The sequence below is a fragment of the Rattus norvegicus genome, chromosome 9 (assembly GCF_036323735.1).
Source record: "Rattus norvegicus strain BN/NHsdMcwi chromosome 9, GRCr8, whole genome shotgun sequence".
Lineage (NCBI taxonomy): Eukaryota > Metazoa > Chordata > Mammalia > Rodentia > Muridae > Rattus > Rattus norvegicus.
In genome coordinates, this window is record NC_086027.1 from 63739227 (window position 1) to 63760448 (window position 21222).

Sequence of the window (21222 nt, forward strand, 5' to 3'; positions counted from 1 at the left end):
GCTGGCTGCACTGCAATGTGCTGTTTCTCTCAAACTTGAAAAAACTCTAAAAAAACCCGTCTAATATCCACAAACATTTTCAAAATTTACAAGCAACATAGTACAACTCTAACTACAGATCTACCTCCTGAGTCAGACAGGAAGGCATATTTAAAGGAAGGCAGTGGGTTCGTTTAGAATGTACACTGAACCTTGAAGGAGGATCTGGAGGTAATTACACACTCAGACCAGATAGACACAGGAGATAAAGAGAGGCCGGGAAGGCTAGACATGCATTCAAAGCCCTGCTCCCGGAAAGGAGGTAAAGATAAATACATCTACATTTTTTATTGGATATTTTCTTTATTTACATTTCAAATGTTAGCCCCTTTCCCAGTTTCCCCTCCAGAAACACGCTATCCCATACCCCTCCCCTGCTTCATTGAGGGTGTTCCTCCAATCACTCGCCTGTTCCCTCCCTCCTCCCACCCTGTATTCCCCTACACTGGAGAAACAAGCCTACACAGGAACAGGGGCATCTCCTCCCATTAACGCCCAACAAGGCCATCCTCTGCTAATATGCAGCTGGAGTCCCTCTTTGGTGGTTTAGTCCTTGGGAGCTCCAGTTGGTTGATATTGTTGTTCTTCCTAAGGGTTGAAAAACCCTTCAGCTCCTTCAGTCCTTTCTCTAACTCCTCCATTGGAGACCCTGTGCCCAGTCCAATGGTTGGCTGCAAGCATCTGCCTCTATATTTGTCAGGCTCTGTCAGAGTGTCTCAGGAGACAGCTATATCAGGTTCCAGTCAGCAAGCACTTCTTGGCATCTGACATAGTGTCTGGGTTTGGTGTCTGTATATGGGATGGACCCCAAGGTGGGGCAGTCTCTGAATGGCCTTTCCTTCAGTCTCTGCTCCACACTTTGTCTCCATATATCCTCCCTTGAGTACGTTGTTCCCCGTTCTAAGAAGGACTTTAGCATCAATACTTTGGTCCTCCTTCTCCTTCAGCTTCATATGGTCTGTGAATTGTATCTTGGGTATTCCAAGCTTTTGGGCTAATATCTACTATCAGTGAGTGCATACCATGTGTGTTCTTTTGTGATTGTGTTACCTCACTCCGTTTGATATTTTCTAGTTCCATCCATTTGCCTAATAAATTCATGAAGTCATTGTTTTTCTAGTTGAGTAGAACTCCATTGTGTACCACATTTTCTGTATCCATTCCTCTGTTGAAGGACATCTGGGTTCTTTCCAGGTTCTGGCTATTATAAATAAGGCTGCTATGAACATAGTCGAGCATGTGCCCTTGTTATATGTTGGAACATCATTTGAGTATATGCCCAGGAGTGGTATAGCTGGGTCTTAGGTAGTACTACATCCAATTTTGGGGGGAACCGTCAGAATGATTTCCAGAGTGGTTGTCCCAGCTTGCAATACCACTGACAATGAAGGAGTGTTCTTCTTTCTCCACATCCTCGCCAGCATCTGCTGTCACCTGAGCTTTTGATCTACCCATTCTGACTGTTTGAGGTGGAATCTCAGGGTTGTTTTGATTAGCATTTCCCTGAGGACTAAGGATGTTGAACATTTCTTTAGGTGCTTCTCGGCCATTTGATATTCCTTACCTGAGAATTCTTTGTTTAGTTCTATACTCCATTTTTAAGAGGGCTATTTCATTCTTTTGAGTTCTTAGCCCTCTATTGGATGTAGGATTGGTAAAGATCTTTTCCCAATCTGTTGGTTGCTATTTTGTCATATTGATAGTGTCCTTTGCCTTACAGAAGTTTTGCAATTTATGAAGTCCTATTTGTTTATTCTTGATCTTAGAGCATAAGTCATTGGTGTTGTGTTCAGGAAATTTTCCCCTGTGCCTATGTGTCTGAGGTTGTTCCCCACTTTCTCTTCTATTAGTTTCAGTGTATCTGGTTTCCTGTAGAGGTCTTTGATCCACTTGGACTTGAGCTATGTATGTACAAAGAGATATGAATGTGTTGATTTGTATTCTTCTACATGCTGAACTCCAGTTAAACCAGCACCATTTGTTGAAAATGCTGTCTTTTTTCCATTGGATGGTTTTAGCACCTTTGTCAAAGATCAAGTGACCATAGGTGTGTAGGTTCATTTCTGGATCTTCAATTCTATTCCATTGATCTACCTGCCTGTCTCTGTTCCAATACCATGCAGTTTTTAATTACGATTGCTCTGTAATTCAGCTTGAGGTCAGGGATGGTGATTCCCCACAGAAATTCTTTTATTGTTGGGAATAGTTTTCACTATCCTGGGTTTTTGTTATTCCATATGAATTTGCAAGTTGCTCTTTCTAACTCTAAGAAGAATTGAGTTGGAATTTTGATGAGGATTGCATTGAATCTGTAGATTGCTTTTGGCAAGATGACCATTTTTACTATATTAATACTACCAATCCATGAGCATGGATTTTCTGAGATCTTCAATTTCTGTCTTCAGAGACTTGAAGTTCTTGTCATACAGATCTTTCACTTGCTTGATTAGAGTCACACCAAGGTATTTTATATCATTTGTGACTATTGTGAAAGGTGTAGTTTCCCTAATTTCTTTCTCAGTCTGTTTATCCTTTCAGTAGACAAAGGCTACTAATTTGTTTGAGTTAATTTTATATCCAGCCACTCTGCTGAAGTTGTTTATCAGCTGAAGGAGATCTCTGGTGGAATTTTGGGGTAACTTAAGTATACTATCAAATCATCTGAAAATAGCGATATTTTGACTTCTTCGTTTCCAATTTGTATCCCTTTGAGCTCCTTTTGTTATCTAATTGCTCGGGCGAGAATTTCTAGTACTATAGTGAGTAGGTTGGAAGAGAGTGGGCAGCCTTGTCAGTCCCTGATTTTAGTGGAATTGCTTCAAGTTTCTCTCCATTTAGTTTGATGTTGGCTGCTGATATGCTGTATATTGCTTTTACTGTGTTTAGGTATGGGCCTTGAATTCCTGATCTTTCCCAGACTTTTACTATGAAGGGGTATTGAATTTTGTCAAATGCTTTCTTAGCATCTAATGAGATGACCAAGTGGTTTTTTTCTTTGATTTCATTTTTATAGTGGGTTACTTTGATGAATTTCCATATATTAAACCATTCCTGCATCCATGGAGTAGAGTCTACTTGATCGTGATAGATGACTGTTTTTATGTGCTCTTAGATTCAGTTTGCAAGGATCTTATTGAGTATTTTTGCATTGATATTCATAAGTAAAATTGGTCTGAGGTTCTCTTTCATTGTTGGGTCTTTGTGTGATTTAGGTATAAGTGTAATGTGACTTCATAGAACAAATTGGGTAGTGTTCCTTCTGTTTCTACTTTGTTGAATAGTTTGAAGAGTATTGGTATTAGGTCTTCTTTGAAGGTCTGATAGAAGTCTCACTAAACCCATCTGGTCCTTGGCATTTTTGTGGTTGGGTTACTGCTTGTATTTCTTTAGAGGTTATGGGACTGTTTAGATGGTTTATCTGGTCCTGAATTAACTTTGGTACCAGGTATCTGTCTATAAATTTATCAATTTTATCCAGATTTTCCAGTTTGGTTGAATATAGAATTTTGTAGTAGGATCTGATGATTTTTTGGATTTCCTTAGTTTCTGTTGTTATCGCTTTTCATTTCTAATTTTGTTAATTTGGATACTGTCTCTGTTCACTCTGGTTAGTCTGGCAACTCAAAGGAAAAAATCTACCAAGATGGACTCTCAATTCTGAATATCTATGCTCCAAATGCAAGGGCACCCACACTTATAAAAGAAACTTTACTAAAGTTCAAAGCACACATTATACCTCACACGATAATAGTGGGAGACTTTGATGCCCCATTCTCAGCAATGAACAGATCATGGAAACAGAAACTAAACAGAGACATAGAGAAACTAGCAGAAGTTATGAACCAAATGGATTTAATGGATATCTATAGAACATTTCATCCTAAAATAAAAGAATATACCTTGTTCTTAACACCTCATGGTACCTTCTCCAAAACTAACCATATAATCAATCACAAAACAGGCCTCAACACATACAAGAAGATTGAAATAATTCCATACATCCTATCAGATCACCATGAGCTAAGGTTGGTCTATAATAACAACAAAAACAACAGAAAGCCCATACACATATGGAAGCTCAACAATGCTCTACTCAGTGATAACTTGGACAAGGAAGAAATAAAGAAATTAAAGACTTTTTTGGAATTAAATGAAAATTAAGGCACAACATACCCAAACTTATGGGATACAATGAAAACAGTGCTAAGAGAAAAACTCTGAGTGCCTCTGAAAAGAAACTGGAGAGAGCATACAATAGCAGCTTAATAGCACATCTGAAAGCTCTAGAACAAAAAGAAGCAAATACAACCAAGAGAAGTAAAGGGTAGGAAATCATCAAACTTAGGTTTGAAATTAACCAAGTAGAAACAAAAAGAATTATACAATGAATCAACAAAACCAGGAGCTGGTTCTTTGAGAAAATCAACAAGACAGATATCTATGGTTTTTAACATCTTATTTCTTACATCCTACTTATGATTAATAACCCATAAGAAGAAAATAAGCATCAATACTAAGTATATGTGTATTTATTCTTGTATATTTACAAAAAATATGTATTTTTTGTATATGGACATGTGTGCCTAAGTTTATATGTGTGTGCTACATGTGTATGTGCAGATGCCTACAGATAACAGAAGATTGCACTGGGTACTCTGAAACTGGAGTCATGGGTGGTTTTAAACCCCCTGGATTTATGTACTAGAAACCAAAACCAAGTACTTTGCAAGACTGTCAAGAGCTATTGACTGCTGAGCCATTTCTCCAGCTCCTCTAGTCCATGGGAAAGGAGACAGGCTGACCACATAACCCCTACAGGGCACATCCATTATCTGATTTGAGCACTGGGCAGCCAATTGGAAGAAGCAGGCAGGCAGGCTGAAGGAGGTGTGTTTGGGCATCAAAGCACTAGGGTGCATTTTGTGGGGTGTGGGGAATATTAGACAACTCGTGAGTTAACTAAGTGGACGGTCACAAAGATACTGCTTTTATCTAATGCCCATTATCCTCCTTAGTTTTAAAGACCCACTAATGCTCTCGTGAGCTTCTTGTGTCTCCTTGGTCTCCTCCTTGCTTTAATGCCTTCTCACCTCTTCCTGAGACCCTGTATGGGCTCCATATATAGAATGTGGGGCTCTGAATCACTATTCATTGGTTCTATTTTTCTCTTTCCACAAGCCTCAGACCTTCATGAAGATATTACACTCCTTCAGTTCTTTCTACCCTTTCCTAACTCTTTCTCATCCTGTGCTCTGTGTCTTTTTTCTCCTCCAGTCTTCCCTCAGCCTCTCCAGTCATACTGTTATATACTCTCTCCTTGGATGGCAACCAACCCTTCCTGTCACCTTTATGTGACTGAAGCAATCTAAGAACTATTTTTTCATATCTTTATTGCCCTTCTATGCTAAAACATCACATTTTCTACCACTGTGTCCCCAACCTGGCTCAACATGAGTTTCTCAAAACTTAGACACAGAACCTGTGAGATGGCTCAGTGGGTAAGGAAGGGTATTCACTGCCAACTCAGGGTACTCAAGTTCGATTCTCATAACCCACATAATACAAGAAGAGAACTAACTCCTTGCAAGTTGTCCTCTGACACCCACATGCATGTGTGCTATAGCACATATACTGTACCCACACACAAAATAAATAAGAGTCAGCTTGCCTCCTATGCCACTCTAGCTCCTGCCATCCTCTTAGTGAATGGGAACAATATCAAGTGCTTACTGTATGACAGCTCTGAGCTGTACAATTAGGTATGACAACCGTGCTTAATCTTCACAACATGCCCACGAAGAAGATGCTATTATTTCCCTTATTTTACAAGACATAGGTCATTTTTAGTTAAGGCAGTCTGGCCTCAGAACAAAGATGTGTCCATTCTATAGTGTCACGCCCCTTCCAAGATTCCATTCCTCATCTTCAGGTCCTACCCCTTGTCTTGCCAACCTTTGATAATTCTCCCTCCGATAGGCTTCTCCCTTGAGTGGCCCCTCCCACTCCTCATTGGCCCCTCCCACTCCTCGGCCTGACTCATTACCTACCTCAGTTTCACTAACTGCCAGTTATTTTGAAGCCATCCCATTTGTAGGTCTGCTGTAGCTACCTTTCTTCCTCCTCAGAATGAAAAATGCTTTCTTTTGAATTTAAAAATAACATGGCCACAGAACAGAGAGACTGTAAGAAAAACTGTAAAATATCTAATGGTAAATAGAGGTTCTAAAATATCTTGAATTAAACTTAGTCCTGAAATTAAACTTTTGAAACCATGACTTTTCAACATAGACACGGAAGATCCTGAAACTGTGCTCTAAGGGTCCCGAATGCAAGCAGGAAGGAAAAGTCACCAATTCGCACACAGCTTCTCTTATCCACGGCTCGTGCACACTATTCTCTGTTGGGAATGCCCTCTCCCGAATTATTTCTGTGGCTCCTCTCAAATACTCTGCTCAAAAACAAACTCCTTTCTTTTTTTTAATCCCCAAACAATAGACAAGCCAATATGTGCGTCATCTACTTCGCAAAGTTTTACTCCTCTTCTTCTCTTGGCACTCATCACGTTTTGCCTCAAGTGCCTGAGTGGGTTTTATCTCCTGTATTGTGAATCAGTAATGGCCAGGGATCTCATCTCATGTTTGGATTTTCCTCTGCTGTCAAACTAAGAGCAGGGCAGTCCTTAAGCAACTCCGTGGCTGATGGAGTGCTCGCCACTATCTGGTCAATGATCCTTCACCAAAGAACAGCTTGCTGAAGAAAACCATTTGAAGGGCATGCTGGGATTGGGAACAGTCATGAGTTAGTCCTTCCTCTGTCTTCTCAGCAGCTCTCCCCGCTCAGCTAACTGTGCTATACTAAAATATAGGCTGAGTTAGCGCCTTCAAGGCCTGATATTCATCCTGGAGCATTCATTAATCCACAAAGGAGATACGACTGGAGACTTGGTGCCTGCCTACATGCTGATACCATCATGCCCAGAGAGGCAACCTAGCTGTTTCCATAGCATTTCCATCCAGGATAAGGCTACGTGAATCGAAGCGCTTCCGATTCAGGAAAACACAGCAAAACTGACAGTAGTTAGGTTGGCTCAAAGGCTCGGTGCAAAGGTGTTTAAGGCAGAGAGATGGAGTGTCATACCTGAATGTTCACATCGGCCCCATTGTTGACTAACAGTTCCAGACACAGAGCACCGTGAGTAGACGCCGCTGCAAAGTGCAGAGGGGTGAAGCCACTGTTGTTAGGCTGGTTCACGTTAGCGCCGTAGTCGATCAGCTCATTAACGACAGCATCCTGGCCATTGTAGCAGGCAATGTGAAGTGCTGTGTTTCCATAGACATTGATTTCATCAATCTGCAAAGCACCCAACAAGGGAAATTAAAATCACTGAAGCCAATTTACTCCATTCGCCACAAAGGCGAGAGAAAAGAAATATCCACCTATCAATGTAATTATTCAGAGCTCACTTGCTCCCCAATGGGTTATCCTGAGAACGCCTGTATCCTCAACCCCCTGCCCTCCTGGGGAAAAAGAATCAAAATTGAATATGATCCCCCCCCCAAAAAAACATAGCCCAAGGTTATTAGAGGCTTCAGCCTGTGGAGGGGTTTATCCAGACGGAGACGGATAAATACAGTGGAAAGCAAAGAGACTTTCGCAATGCTAGAGAAGTAAAGGACAAACCCCAACTCAGGGCTTGGGAACTGTGACCATGAAGAGAGAAGACGGGTAGCAAGACAGTGGCTTGTGGGCCCTGTGCCCTTGAGTCAGGCTCAGAATCAATTCTGCCTTCACGCTGGAGCCTGACACCTCAGGAGCGAATCTTCCTGCAGAGCTGAGGTGTGTTATAGTCCATGGCTCCCTGTTCTTTCCCAGACCTGCTCAAGGATCTGGATGTTAGCATCTTGGTTTCAGACCACACTTGACTCTCCTTTCCTCCAGGGGTAAGACGCCCTGAGCATTACTGCTCCCAGGTGAAGAAGAAGAGGGCTGGCCGACAGTTCAAGCTCACCATCGCCGTTCCTTACTCAACCCCCACCATCCATTTACTCCCCCCTGCTGTGAGCCTCACCTTCCAAGGTGCAATTCTGACTAGGCCTTTAAAATGACTGATCATTACATATTACACCAAATATAAATGTTAGCCGGGAGGTGGCGGTGCATGAGGCCAGCCTGGTCTACAGAGCAAGTTCTGGGACAGCCAGGGTTACAAAGAAACTCTGCCTCAAAAAACTAAAACCAAAATTAAAACCAAAACCAAAAAAAAAAAAAAAGGAAGCAAAGATAAATGTTTATATATTTCTCTCTGTCTATAGTCTGCTTCTGGTTTCCTGCTATCAGCTCACATAAACTAAGAAACACATGATTTAAGGAAATAAGGTTTTCTCCACTTCGATAAAAATGCAAACGGGATTTCCCTTCAGAGAGGAAGAAAACCCAGACAGAAAAACATGAACTGGCAGCGATATAGGCATCAGCGCTTACCTCCACCCCCAGGTTCAGGAGATGTTTGACAACATTGATCTGCCCATTGGAGGCTGCAGCGTGCAGTGGGGTATAGCCCTTCTTATCCTTGCAGGTCACTTCTGCGCCATGGTTAATGAGCAGTGCCACAACATCCAGGTGGCCTTGACAAATAAAGCAGAAAAACACAGTTAACCTTTCTAAGACAATGTGACAACTCATCGCACGCAGAAGATCATCAGTAGCTGTTTTTACCACCAGTATTTTCTTGATCCATTTATTAAGGGAGGAAAAAAGCTGCCTCATGGGAAATAATCAGTGAGCATTTATTGAGCACCTACTATGTACCAAGCATCATATAAACCCCACGGGAAGAAGAAGAAAGATGATTCACTATATAAGACTCGGATGAGATGTAGCAAAGGTGGTGGCTGCTCACCATGGTAACGAACAAGAACAAGATGCTGACAACAGAATAGTAGCCCTGCTTTTTAAAAGTTGTATGGGGGTCGAGTGTGCGATCCCAGCATTTGGGAGAGAAGGCAAGCGGGTTACAAGTTCAGCAGCAGCACGGGCTACAGACTGAATTCCCAAGCAGCCTAGATGACTGAGCAAGGGCCTCAAAACAGACGAGGCAAGAGCAGGAAGGGCTGTGTTAAAATGAAAACGATTACCATTCTCATCAAAAAGGCCTAGCAGTAAAAATGTAGTTTAAAAAAACCAATTTTTTAAAACATCAGAATACTTACAGATTATTGTTAAATCTGAAATTAATGTTGCCTTGCTAGGTTTTAATCCATAAAAAGGCAATTTCTTATGTTTCCATGAAAATAACTCCCAGAAAGTGTTCACTAACTAGAAAGCCTTCCTAACCTCGGCTTTTGTGGGCGTTTGAACTCTGTTCCCTAGTTCAGTACGATCCATGTGCTTGGCCTTTATTTTATAATCGAAGACGATTCAAATCTTAAGTTCACTGCTATAAATGTAGCGGGTAACTGAGGGCAGGAGACAAATACTGACTCCAGGACCTACGGTGTGTATGGGAGGCTGAGGAGGGAGGAGGTATGGCTTGCTTTATCAAACTTTGATTCTTTTATCTATAAAATCTTGTATATAGAAAAATATTTTCAGTTACATGATGCTGTCTCAAGCTACCTGCCCCGGTTTTTGTCCCATCTCCTAAGGATTGTACGTCGCCCTATTTGTAACCCAATGGCATGAGCAATACTGATTTGACTTCTTCAAGTCACAAAAGTATTTCAACTATACATCACGAAGCATAAGCTGGAAGCCCCCAGGTTCTCTGAGCAGCTCCGTGTACATTGTACAAAGAAGTAATTGGTTTTAGCCTACTAAAAGGTTACCCAAAAACAAAAGAAAGGGCAGGGACACACCGGAAATTCCAGCACTTGGGAGGAAGGAGGATCATTTCAAGGTCTTTTCCTCCACAGGGAGTTAACTCTTACAAAATTTAAAGATTCTTGGCATCTGCAAGTCTAAGAATTCATTCAGAAGTCTGTACCGGTGGGGTTTGTTTTGTTTGCACCCTAATCTACTCTGTCTCCCCCTACAATTAGTGCTCATGATAAGAGAAATGATAACAGATATGTATGCTTATGAAACTGACTCAAATGAGCAAAAGTGCTCAAAACAAACAAAACGAAACAAAGAACAACCACTAATCCCCGGAGATACCATCTAATATTTCAGTATTTATTCTCCAAATTTCCCTTTACCGTATAGAAGCTTGCACAGCAATAGAAAATATTATACATACTATTGTATTAAACATACTTCTTTATGATGTATCTCCCTTTAGTGTGTCACATGATTTTACAAATTTTCATGGCCACCATTGCTGTCCTCCCTTCTGTGTCCCATTGTGTGGGATTGACTAGAACGATGGCCCATGGATGGCTATCAGCTTGTATACGACTAAGTCTGATAGAGACCTATCTTCATTTTTAACTGCAGGTTGTTTTCCAAACAGAGACACACAGAAGGATCTTAGCTATATCTCTCAGGTCTGCATTGAAGATAAACTCTGAGGACTATCATTTGTCCAAGGTCTTTGTGTCAATCAAAAGGAAAGAACAAAACAGAGATGCAATCTTTCCAACTCTAGCAGAGTGAAGTGGACAGAGGGCAGCCTGTGGGCTTCTGCCTCATGCCCTGCACAGCAGAAGCCTGATCTACTCAATCTTCCACTTCCATAAACAGGGGAGCCAGGAAGCTGTCCTCTCTTCCTTCCCTTTGTTTCTTTCAAAAATATTTAGAAGTGCAAAGATAAAGAGCACATGTCCTTGCTTTGTTAACCAGTCTGCTTTCTTTCCTAGACACTTTATTAGATGCCATAACAAACTAACATACAGTGTTTGTAGTTTTCCAATCCAGAGTGAAGAATGTTCAGAGAGGTCCAGGCCATGAGTCATCCTCCCCCTCGTTTGGGATAAATAAACCTCTGAGAAGGCAACTGTCCAACTAGAGCACTTTACAGATGCCAGGAAAACAGGCCAAACCTTCATTCAAGTGAAATCCAACACTTGAGTCAGGCTTGTCCTACATGGTCAACAAGAGGCCCAAGGCATGTGTATTCAAGGCCATCTGCTTGTGGTCTTTAGTTTCTGTTTGATAGGTTGGGGATGAAAACCAGGTTCTTGTGCACAGTAGGCACTCACCCTACCGTTGAGGTAGCAAAGACCCCGGCATTTTGCTTTCCACACACAGAATCCTCACCCATGTATGCTGCCCAGTGGAGAGCACGCCGGTCCTTCTTGTCAAATGCATTGATGTTTGCCCCTTTGGCCAAGAGTAAATTGACCATCTGAAAGATAACAAACAATGAAATCAGGTGTCCCCTCCAATGATGACGTCTCCTTGTTGCTCGCAGGTGATCTAAACCAAATTAGTATCATGTCTGACAGCAGCTCAAGGATTCAGACTAGGAAGGCAGGCCCCACTGCTCAGGTCAAGGGAGAAGGCTGAAATGACAATTGACTGTTTTAACTCATTATGGTCTGAATCTGAGACTGGATATCACTGCCCAGGCGACGTACATCTACTACTCACTCCCACATCCTCATAAAGTCTCAAACAGTGGTTCCATCTGTGGCTAAGAGGGTCTAAGAGAGTCCCAGTTCCCAGTGATGAGAACACTTACCTCCATGTGTCCGTTCAGAGCCGCATGGTGCAAGGCTGTGCGTCCCCCTCTGTCAGAGACATTGACACTGCTCAGGAGTGGAATGATCACTTCTGCACACTTGACAGCCTTATTGGCTGCTGCCACATGGACGGGGCTCTGCCAATTCTTGTCCCTTGCATTGACGTCAGCCGAGTGTTTAATCAATACTTGCACTGCCTCCTACAACAAAACCAGTTTGCAAGGTCACTGACCAATGCCCAGTCGATACTTCCTGTGGGTAAGGTGTTTCTCTGGACACAGGGACTGTAGCGAGAAAGGAAAGACTGCTGCCCTCCCAGGCCGGCTGTGGACAAGCCCAGTCATATGAGGGTATCTGAAGGAGAGTAACGCCGAATGAGGCATCGCTCTATCTCGCTCTTTCAGGTCAAGAGCCAGGCCCCCATCTAAAATTGGCTTCACCTTCTAAAGACACAGTTTTCCGATGAGACATCCTTGGATCACCTGAGAGCAGTCATGTGTGGATGTGTGTATCAGGTAAAAGATCTGTAGAAAGATCTTCTACAAAAAATGTCCTCTAAAATGAGAGGGGTCTGGGAGTAACTAAGCCACAAACTCCCAAAGCCCATCGAACATTCTTGAACCACGTTTTGAATCTCGGTTCCCTGTGCCAACCTGCGACCTTCCACCCTGCGAGATCGATATGCAGTCAAAGGGAGTAATTAATGACTGTCTCAGTCAAAGGGAGTAATTAATGACTGTCTCAGTTTAAAGCTGTAATAAAATGATTCCAACTTTTCCATTACAATTAGTAAACCTTTTTTGGTTTGGTTTGGTTTTCCATTTGTTTGTTTTGAAACAAGATCTCAGAAAGTTGTCCCAGGATGGCTTGGAACTCACAATGCAACCCAGATTGTCCCTAAACTCATGATCCTCCCATCTGGGCCTCCTGTGTGATGATACTATGGGTGTGAACCACCAAGACTGGCTACACTGAGCAACTTCCTTTGCTGGTCTTTTTCTTATATATACAACTGTTTGGACTTTTGAATTTGATTTCTTTTCTTTGACACAATCAGTTTATCCATCTCTTCACCTATAACTTTCAGCTCTACCTATACTATATAGAATCAAGATGTCTGGACCTACCCAAGACTATTAGATTTCAGCATTTCTTTATGGCTTCTGTTCAGTCAAGTGACTTATACGGTTCCTTTCAAGAAGAAAATATCTACTGATTGCTTCTCTCTTCCTCCAGAGACTCCCCTAGGATTCATTAGTAGTATTATTCAAGGATGTCTTGTCATTATATCAGTAAGCTGGTGAAAGGCATCAGTACCACACTATTGCTACTTTTCATGAACAAAGAGGCTATTTTTAGGAACCTCAATCACCATAGGCTAGATATCCAAACTACTTTACCATATGAATGTATAATAGCATGTCCCAGATAACTGATTTGAACTCAGCAAAATCAACATTTTGAGCCCAGATGTAAATGTTTATGAAAGAAATAATCTGTGAGTCAGAAGTAGCAATATATTGAGATAAACAGCTAATGTGGACAGCAAATTGTGAGTAAAAAGAAATTACAGAAACCTATCATACAATTGAAATGAGTAGTACAGTAACTTTGGGAACCTCTTCTAGATGATCCAAGTAAAATTCAGGAATGGCTGGGACCCAAACACATAAAGCCCAGATGTACACTGCCTACCCTCAGAAAGACTGAAAACATGATTACTCAATATTCCATGAGCCCATTTTAGAGTAAAACATAAATATGTATTTTTTTTACATTTATTTATATGTGCGAGTACAAGTCATTATAGTCAGTTCTCTATTTCTACCATGTGGATTCTAGAAATTGAACTTCAGTCTTTAGACTTAATGGTGAGGGCCTTTACCTGCTGAGCCATCTCACAGGCCCCACACGCACTGTCGATGCTCACCTGTACATGAAACATTGCTAGAACTACAAAGATCAAAAGAAACTAATTTGCCTCTCGCCTAAGAATGATTGAAAGAACGAAAATAAACAGAACATTTAAATCATAGCTAAAAGATAAATTATAATTAATATTGTAAAATAAGAAGACACTTTAATCTGCTTTGGTTTGATAAGTTCTGGTCTATTTGAATGCAGTGACAGTCTGTTGTGATATGTGAAGTTAGTGTTGGAATCTCCACTTGTAGCTGATATTTACCTCCAGGTTGGCACCATGCCTTCCCTCCCTTACACAGGGAAATCCTCATGTAAGAATGGGGTTTCTACAATACTGAAGAACCCAGGCTCACCCTACCCTCTCATCCGTTCCCTCTGACTGCACCTCAGTGCACAGTAATGGCTGAAAGTGCACTTACAGATTCTACTGTGTACCTTTAAACTAAGAGTCCTAAAACTCCCCAGATCTAGTGGCACATAGAACTGTAATCTCAGCTATTCAGAAGCAAAGGCAAAGGGATTACAGTTTGAGCTACAGACTGAGCTTAAGGCCAGTCCAGGCAATTTGGTAAGACACTGACTTAATAAGAAAAGTCAAAGGGGGATTTGGGATCATGGTAGTTTAAATAAAAAAAAAAAAATGTTCCCATAGGCTCATAGGGATTGACACTATTAGGAGGTGTGGCCTTGTTGGAATAGGTATACCATTATTGGAGGAGGTGTGTGACTAGAGATGGGCTTTGAAATCTCAGATACTCAAAGTCAGGACTACTGAGAGTGTCTCTTCTTGCCGCCTGCAGATCCAGATGCAGAACTCTCAGACACTTCTCCACTACAACTGCTCACACACCACCGTGCTTCCTGCACGGTAAAGGACCAAACCTCTGAACTGTAAGAAAGCCCCAATTAAATGTTTTCCTTTATAAGAGGTGGTCATAGGGTCTCTTCACAGCAATATAGCTGAGTAACACAGGAATATAGCTTGTTGACAGAACGCTTGTCTAGAGTATGAGGCCCTAGGCTCAATCTCCAGTATTAGGGGATGAAGGAAGAGGATCATGCAAGGTACCCAAGGACCAGAGATAACAACAGTTACAGAGCGAGTATAGCCCCAGCACTGAAGCATCTTACAGCTCTAGGGAAAGCTTTACACCATTGGTATTTGGGGGTAAAAAGCAGTGACAGGGGGCTGGAGATTTAGCTCAGTGGTAGAGCGCTTACCTAGGAAGCACAAGGCCCTGGGTTCGGTCCCCAGCTCTGAAAAAAAAAAAAAAAAGAACCAAAAAAAAAAAAAAAAAAAGAAAAAAAAAAGCAGTGACAGGTTTAATAAGATCTGACAAGACCATGGCCAAGGCAGAATAAAAGCCATTAGAAGACCATCACCTTATGGTTGTACAAGCGAAAGATTAATAAAATATCCCACCCTGGACATACAAGCTATTTCACGTATCTATAACTTAAATATGAAGGAGATACAATACTTTGGAGATGTGTGCCACAAAAATGTTTTGCAGGTATAGGACATAAAATGGTAGCATCCATTTCTCACAGTCACAGCAAAGCAATAATACAAACAGTTACTTGAACATCACCGCCTTAGTTCAGTGTTGTTTCACGGTGCTTCTGTGGGTTCTTGCTTCTGTTAAGTATTATGTGAATTTAGAATAAGCAAAATAAAATATGCAAGATCATTTCACAAACTTATTCTGTTGGGAGACAAAACTAGAGAATTCATGAGAAATTTATAATTGAAAGTTAGTAAAATATAATTTTCTTTTTTTTTCTCCTGGTGCTGGAGATCAAACACAGAGTTCTGCATAATAGATGCCTATTCTATCAACCTCAATATTCTCAGCATAAAATGTGTGATTACTAACATAATTCAGAGGAGATAAGACATAGTCTAGATACATCTAAATAAATGGTTAAGAATAGGTCACAATTTATTCAAAGCAATATGCTAGGCAAAGATCATACAGAGTTATGTGCAAGTAATATTTACATATAAATAAATGCTTTTGTTTGGGAGGTTAGAAGATCTTGATTTCAAGGCCTGTGCTGTAATTAGTATCTTTGAAGTATTTTGATCATATACATATTGTGTTTTGTTTTTGTAAAGACTATTTGAGGGGGTGTCATCTTTCAAAGTATCCATGCCTGTTTTCACATTATCACAACTGAGCTGAGAAGCTGAGAAGAGGAAATACTGTGGAGGAATCTTAATCCAGCAACAAGGCTGCTTTGATCATATCCAAGGACCTTCTAGGTCTGTGTGATCCAGCTGGACCACCGACAGGTCCTTAGTACACACTTTTAATCCCTCCGGCAGAAATCCTTTAGTATACATCTTTAATCCCAAACAGTGCCATCTAATAGCACAGCAGACAAAGTAACAAATCAGAGAAAGATCTGACAAAATGAGTCAGAGACAGGATACACCCAACACTCAGGAGAAAAGCTATTCAAGAGCAGCACAGAGAGAGAAAGTCCATTGGGAGTCAGTGCAGTGAATGATGTGGGGTTTGGTTCATTCATGAGTTTATGCAGTTCAGTGCAAGTCACCAGAGGTAGAGGAAACCAAACAATGAGAAGGAGCCAGAAGGTTAGAACAAATTGCCAAAGTTAGTTGATCCCAAGCAGAGCAATCCAGTGAGAAGCTGAGAGAAGCCAGATTGAATCAGTCAGCTTGGAGAAGAGTTTGAGGCAGTTGAACCAGCCAGCCAGAGTCAAAGAACTAACAAGGGTGAACTTAGTCAGCAGTAAGACTCCAAGACAACTACATCTGGTGAATAAAAGTTACTTTTACAAAGTACAAAGGTAAACATGCTATCTATCCCTTTGCACAAAGTGTACAGACCTCAGAATAGCACTTGATTGAATTATCAGAAGATGAAAATCATCAAGGCTGATTAAAGTTATATTTGCTGGGAAAATGTTGCTTATACTTAAGGTACCTCCTAAGGAAGAGGCCGTGCTGAAAGTCAGAGGCTTCCGTATTAAGCGAGGCCCTGGTTATGCAGCGAATGGTCAGTTGTGAATTTGATGCAGAATGTACAGAGCTTCAGTGTTTTGCACAGTGAATAAAAAGTCCTAGATTCAGATGAGCTCAGCTAAGTAAGTATCCTGGCATAAATATATCCAAATGGTAATTCTCCTTAGCTACTTACAATTTTAAGCTGTAGCTTATCCTTCCAAATTGGCTTAATATATTTAATAGAAATCTAATATAATATTCAGACCACACCAAATCTTTGCTTTAAAGAAGATTTTGACTTTGATTTTAAAGCTGTGTTCCCATTAGAAGCATTTCAACATCAGGAGTACGTTAACTTCGTTTTGTGAAGAAATAGTTTTATGGCTACTTTAGGAGACTAATTTTTTTAAATCAAAGATGATTTTTCCCTATATTTTAATACTAGCTAAAACTTAATGTCTATGAGTTTCCTAATGTAAACATGCAAGGTGAAGAAGAAATTGGCAGGAGGAGGGAAGCCAGTACATTCTGGACTAAGAAAAGAAACTTGGTGCCTTACCAACTATATGTAGTAAGGGTCTAGTTTTTTTTTTAATTTTTATTAGATATATTTCTTTACTTACATTTTAAATGTTATTCCCCTTCCCGGTTTCCTGTCCATAAACCCCTATCCCATCCCATCCCCCTCCCCCATACGGGTATTCCCCCCATACATCCCCCTTACTACCCACCTCCCATATTCCCCTGCACTGGGGGTCCAACCTTGGTAAGACCAAGGGCTTTCCCTTCCACTGGTGCCCCAACAAGGCTATTCTCTGCTACATATGCATTTGGAGCCCTAGGTCAGTCCATGTATAGTCTTTTGGTAGTGTTTTAGTCCCTGGAAGCTTTGGTTGGTTGGCATTGTTGTTCTCATGGGGTTGTAAGCTCCTTCAACTCTTTCAATACTTCCTCTAATTCCCCCCAAGGGGGTCCTGTTCTCAGTTCAGTGATTTGCTACTAGCATTGACCTCTGCATTAGACATGCTCTGGTTGTGTCTCTCAGGAGAGATCTATATCCGATCCCTTTCAGCATGCATCTTTTAGCTTCATCAATCTTATCTAGTTTTGATGGCTGTATATTTACAGGCCACATGTGGGGCAGGCTCTGAATGGCCATTCCTTGAGTTGCTGCTCTAAACTTTGCCTCCGTATCCCCTCCTATGGATATTTCCCCCCTTTTAAGAAGGAGTGGGAACATCCGCATTTTGGTCATCCTTCTTCTTGAGCTTCCTGTGGTCTGTGGATTGCGTCTTGGGTAATTCGAGCTTTTTGGCTAATATCCACTTATCAATGAGTGCATACCAAGTGTGTTTTTCTGTGATTGGGTGACCTCACGCAGGATGATATTTTCCAGTTCATTCCATTTGCCTATGAATTTCATGAAGTCATTGTTTTTGATAGCTGAGTAATATTCCATTGTGTAGATGTACCACATTTCCTGAATCCATTCCTCTGTTGAAGGGCATCTGGGTTCTTTCCAGCTTCTGGCTATTATAAATAAGGCTGCTATGAACATAGTGGAGCATGTGTCTTTCTTGTATGTTGGAGCATCTTTTGGGTATATGCCCAGGAGAGGTATAGCTGGGTCTTCAGGTAGTGGAATGTCCAATTTTCTGAGGAACCTTCAGACTGATTTCCAGAATGGTTGAACCAGTTTGCAATCCCACCAACAATGGAGGAGTGTTCCTTTCTCCACATCCTCGCCAGCATTTGCTGTCACCTGAGGTATTTTATGATATTTAGGACTATTATGAAGGGTGTCGTTTCCCTAATTTTTTTCTCAGCTTGTTTCTCTTTTGTGTAGAGGAAGGCTATTGATTTATTTGAGTTAATTTTATACACAGCCATTTTGCTGAAGGTGTTCATCAGGTTTAGTAGTTCTCTGGTGGAACTTTTGGGATCACTTAAATATACTATCATATCGTCTGCAAATAGTGATATTTTGACTTCTTCCTTTCCAATCTGTATCCCTTTGATCTCCTTTTGTTGTCTGATTCCTGTGGCTAGGACTTCGAGAACTATATAGAATAAGAAGGGAGAGAGTGGGCAGCCTTGTCTAGTCCTTGACTTTAGTGGGATTGCTTCAAGTTTCTCTCCATTTAGTTTAATATTAGCTACTGGTTTGCTGTATATGGCTTTTACTATGTTTAGGTATGGGCCTTGAATTCCTGTTCTTTTGAGGACTTTTATCATGAAGGGGTGTTTAATTTTGTCAAATGCTTTCTCAGCATCTAATGAAATGATCATGTGGTTTTTATCCTTCAGTTTGTTTATATAGTGAATTATGTTGATGGTTTTCTGTATATTAAACCATCCCTGCATACCTGAGATGAAGCCTACTTGATCATGATGGATGATTGTTTTGATGTGCTCTTGGATTCGGTTTGCAAGAATTTTATTGAGTATTTTTGCATCAATATTCATAAGGGAAATTGGTCTGAAGTTCTCTTTCTTTGTTGTGTCTTTGTGTGGTTTAGGTATAAGAGTAATTGTGGCTTCGTAGAAGGTATTCGGTAGTGATCCATCTGTTTCAATTTTGTGGGATAGTTTGGATAATATTGGTATGAGGTCTTCTATGAAGGTTTGATAGAATCTGCACTAAACCCGTCTGGACCTGGGCTCTTTTTGGTTGGGAGACTTTAATGACTGCTTCTATTTCTTTAGAAGTTATGGGGTTGTTTAAATGGTTTGTCTGTTCCTGATTTAACTTCGGTACCTGGTATCTGTCTAGGAAATTGTCCATTTCCTCCAGACTTTCAAGTTTTGTTGAATATAGGCTTTTGTAATAGGATCTGATGATTTTTTGAATTTCCTCTGATTCTGTAGTTATGTCTCCCTTTTCATTTCTGATTTTGTTAATTTGGATACATTCTCTGTGTCCTCTGATTAGTCTGGCTAAGGGTTTATCTATCTTGTTGATTTTCTCAAAGAACCAGCTTTTGGTTCTGCTGATTCTTTGTATAGTCTTTTTTGTTTCTATTTGGTTGATTTCAGCTCTGAGTTTGATTATTTCCTGCCTTCTACTCCTCCTGGGTGTATTTACTTCTTTTTGTTCCAGAGCTTTTAGGTGTACTGTCAAGCTGCTGATATATGCTCTCTCCTGTTTCTTTCTGCAGGCACTCAGCACTATGAGTTTTCCTCTTAGCACAGCTTTCATTGTGTCCCATAAGTTTGGGTATGTTGTACCTTCATTTTCATTAAGTTCTAAGAAGTCTTTCATTTCTTTCTTTATTTCTTCCTTGACCAGGTTATCATTGAGTAGAGCATTGTTCAACTTCCATGTATATGTGGGCATTCTTTCCTTATTGTTATTGAAGACCAGCTTTAGCCCATGGTGGTCTGATAGGATGCATGGGATTATTTCTATCTTTCTGTATCTGTTGAGGCCTGTTTTATGACTGATTATATGGTCAATTTTGTAGAAAGTACCATGAGGTGGTGAGAAGAAGGTATATCCTTTTGTTTTAAGATAGAATGTTCTATAAATATCTGTTAAATCCATTTGGTTCATAACTTCTGTTAGTCTGTCTATGTCTCTGTTTAATTTCTGTTTCCATGATCTGTCCATTGATGAGAGTGGGGTGTTGAAATCTCCTACTATTATTGTGTGAGGTGCAATGTGTGCTTTGAGCTTTAGTAAGGTTTCTTTTATGTATGTAGGTGCCCTTGTATTTGGAGCATAGATATTTAGGACTGAGAGTCATCTTGGTGGATTTTTCATTTGATGAATATGAAGTGTCCTTCCTAATCTTTTTTGATGACTTTTAGTTGAAAATTGATTTTATTTGATATTAGAATGGCTACTCCAGCTTGCTTCTTCAGACCATTTGCTTGGAAAGTTGTTTTCCAGCCTTTTACTCTGAGGTAGTGTCTGTCTTTGTCTCTGAGGTGTGTTTCCTGTAGGCAGCAGAATCATGGGTCCTCATTGCATATCCAGTTTGTTAACCTGTGTCTTTTTATTGGGGAATTGAGTCCATTGATGTTGAGAGATACTAAGGAATAGTGATCGTTGCTTCCTGTTATATTTGTATTTGGATGTAAGATTATGTTTGTGTGCTTGTCTTCTCTTTGTTTTGTTGCAAGACAATTAGTTTCTTGCTTTTTCTAGGGTGTAGCTTGCCTCCTTGTCTTGGGCTTTACCATTTATTATCCTTTGTAGGGCTGAATTTGTAGAAAGATATTGTGTAAATTTGGTTTTGTCATGGAATATCTTGGTTTCTCCATCTATGTTAATTGAGAGTTTTGCTGGGTACAGTAACCTTGGCTGGCATTTGTGTTCTCTTAGGGTCTGTATGACATCTGCCCAGGATCTTCTGGCTTTCATAGTCTCTGGTGAGAAGTCTGGTGTAATTCTGATAGGTCTGCCTTTATATGTTACTTGACCTTTTTCCTTACTGCTTTTAATATTCTTTCTTTGTTTTGTGCATTTGGTGTTTTGACTATTATGTAACGGGAGGAGTTTCTTTTCTGGTCCAATCTATTTGGAGTTCTGTAGGCTTCTTGTATGTTTATGGGCATCTCTTTTTTTAGGTTAGGGAAGTTTTTTTCTATGATTTTGTTGAAGATATTTACTAGTCCTTTGAGTTGGGATTCTTCACTCTCTTCTATACATATTATCCTTAG

At 40.6% G+C, this 21222-nt stretch overlaps 1 protein-coding gene across 4 annotated transcripts in view; it reads right to left on the minus strand.

Moving 5' to 3' along the window:
• Positions 1-21222, minus strand: part of Ankrd44 (ankyrin repeat domain 44) — a 300807-nt gene that overhangs the window by 118034 nt on the left and 161551 nt on the right. For all 4 annotated transcript variants that reach the window (NM_001191807.4, XM_017596351.3, XM_039083293.2 and 1 more), the window contains 4 exon segments: positions 7177-7389; positions 8521-8663; positions 11236-11323; positions 11660-11860. In NM_001191807.4, coding sequence (NP_001178736.3) covers positions 7177-7389; positions 8521-8663; positions 11236-11323; positions 11660-11860 — 645 coding nt within the window.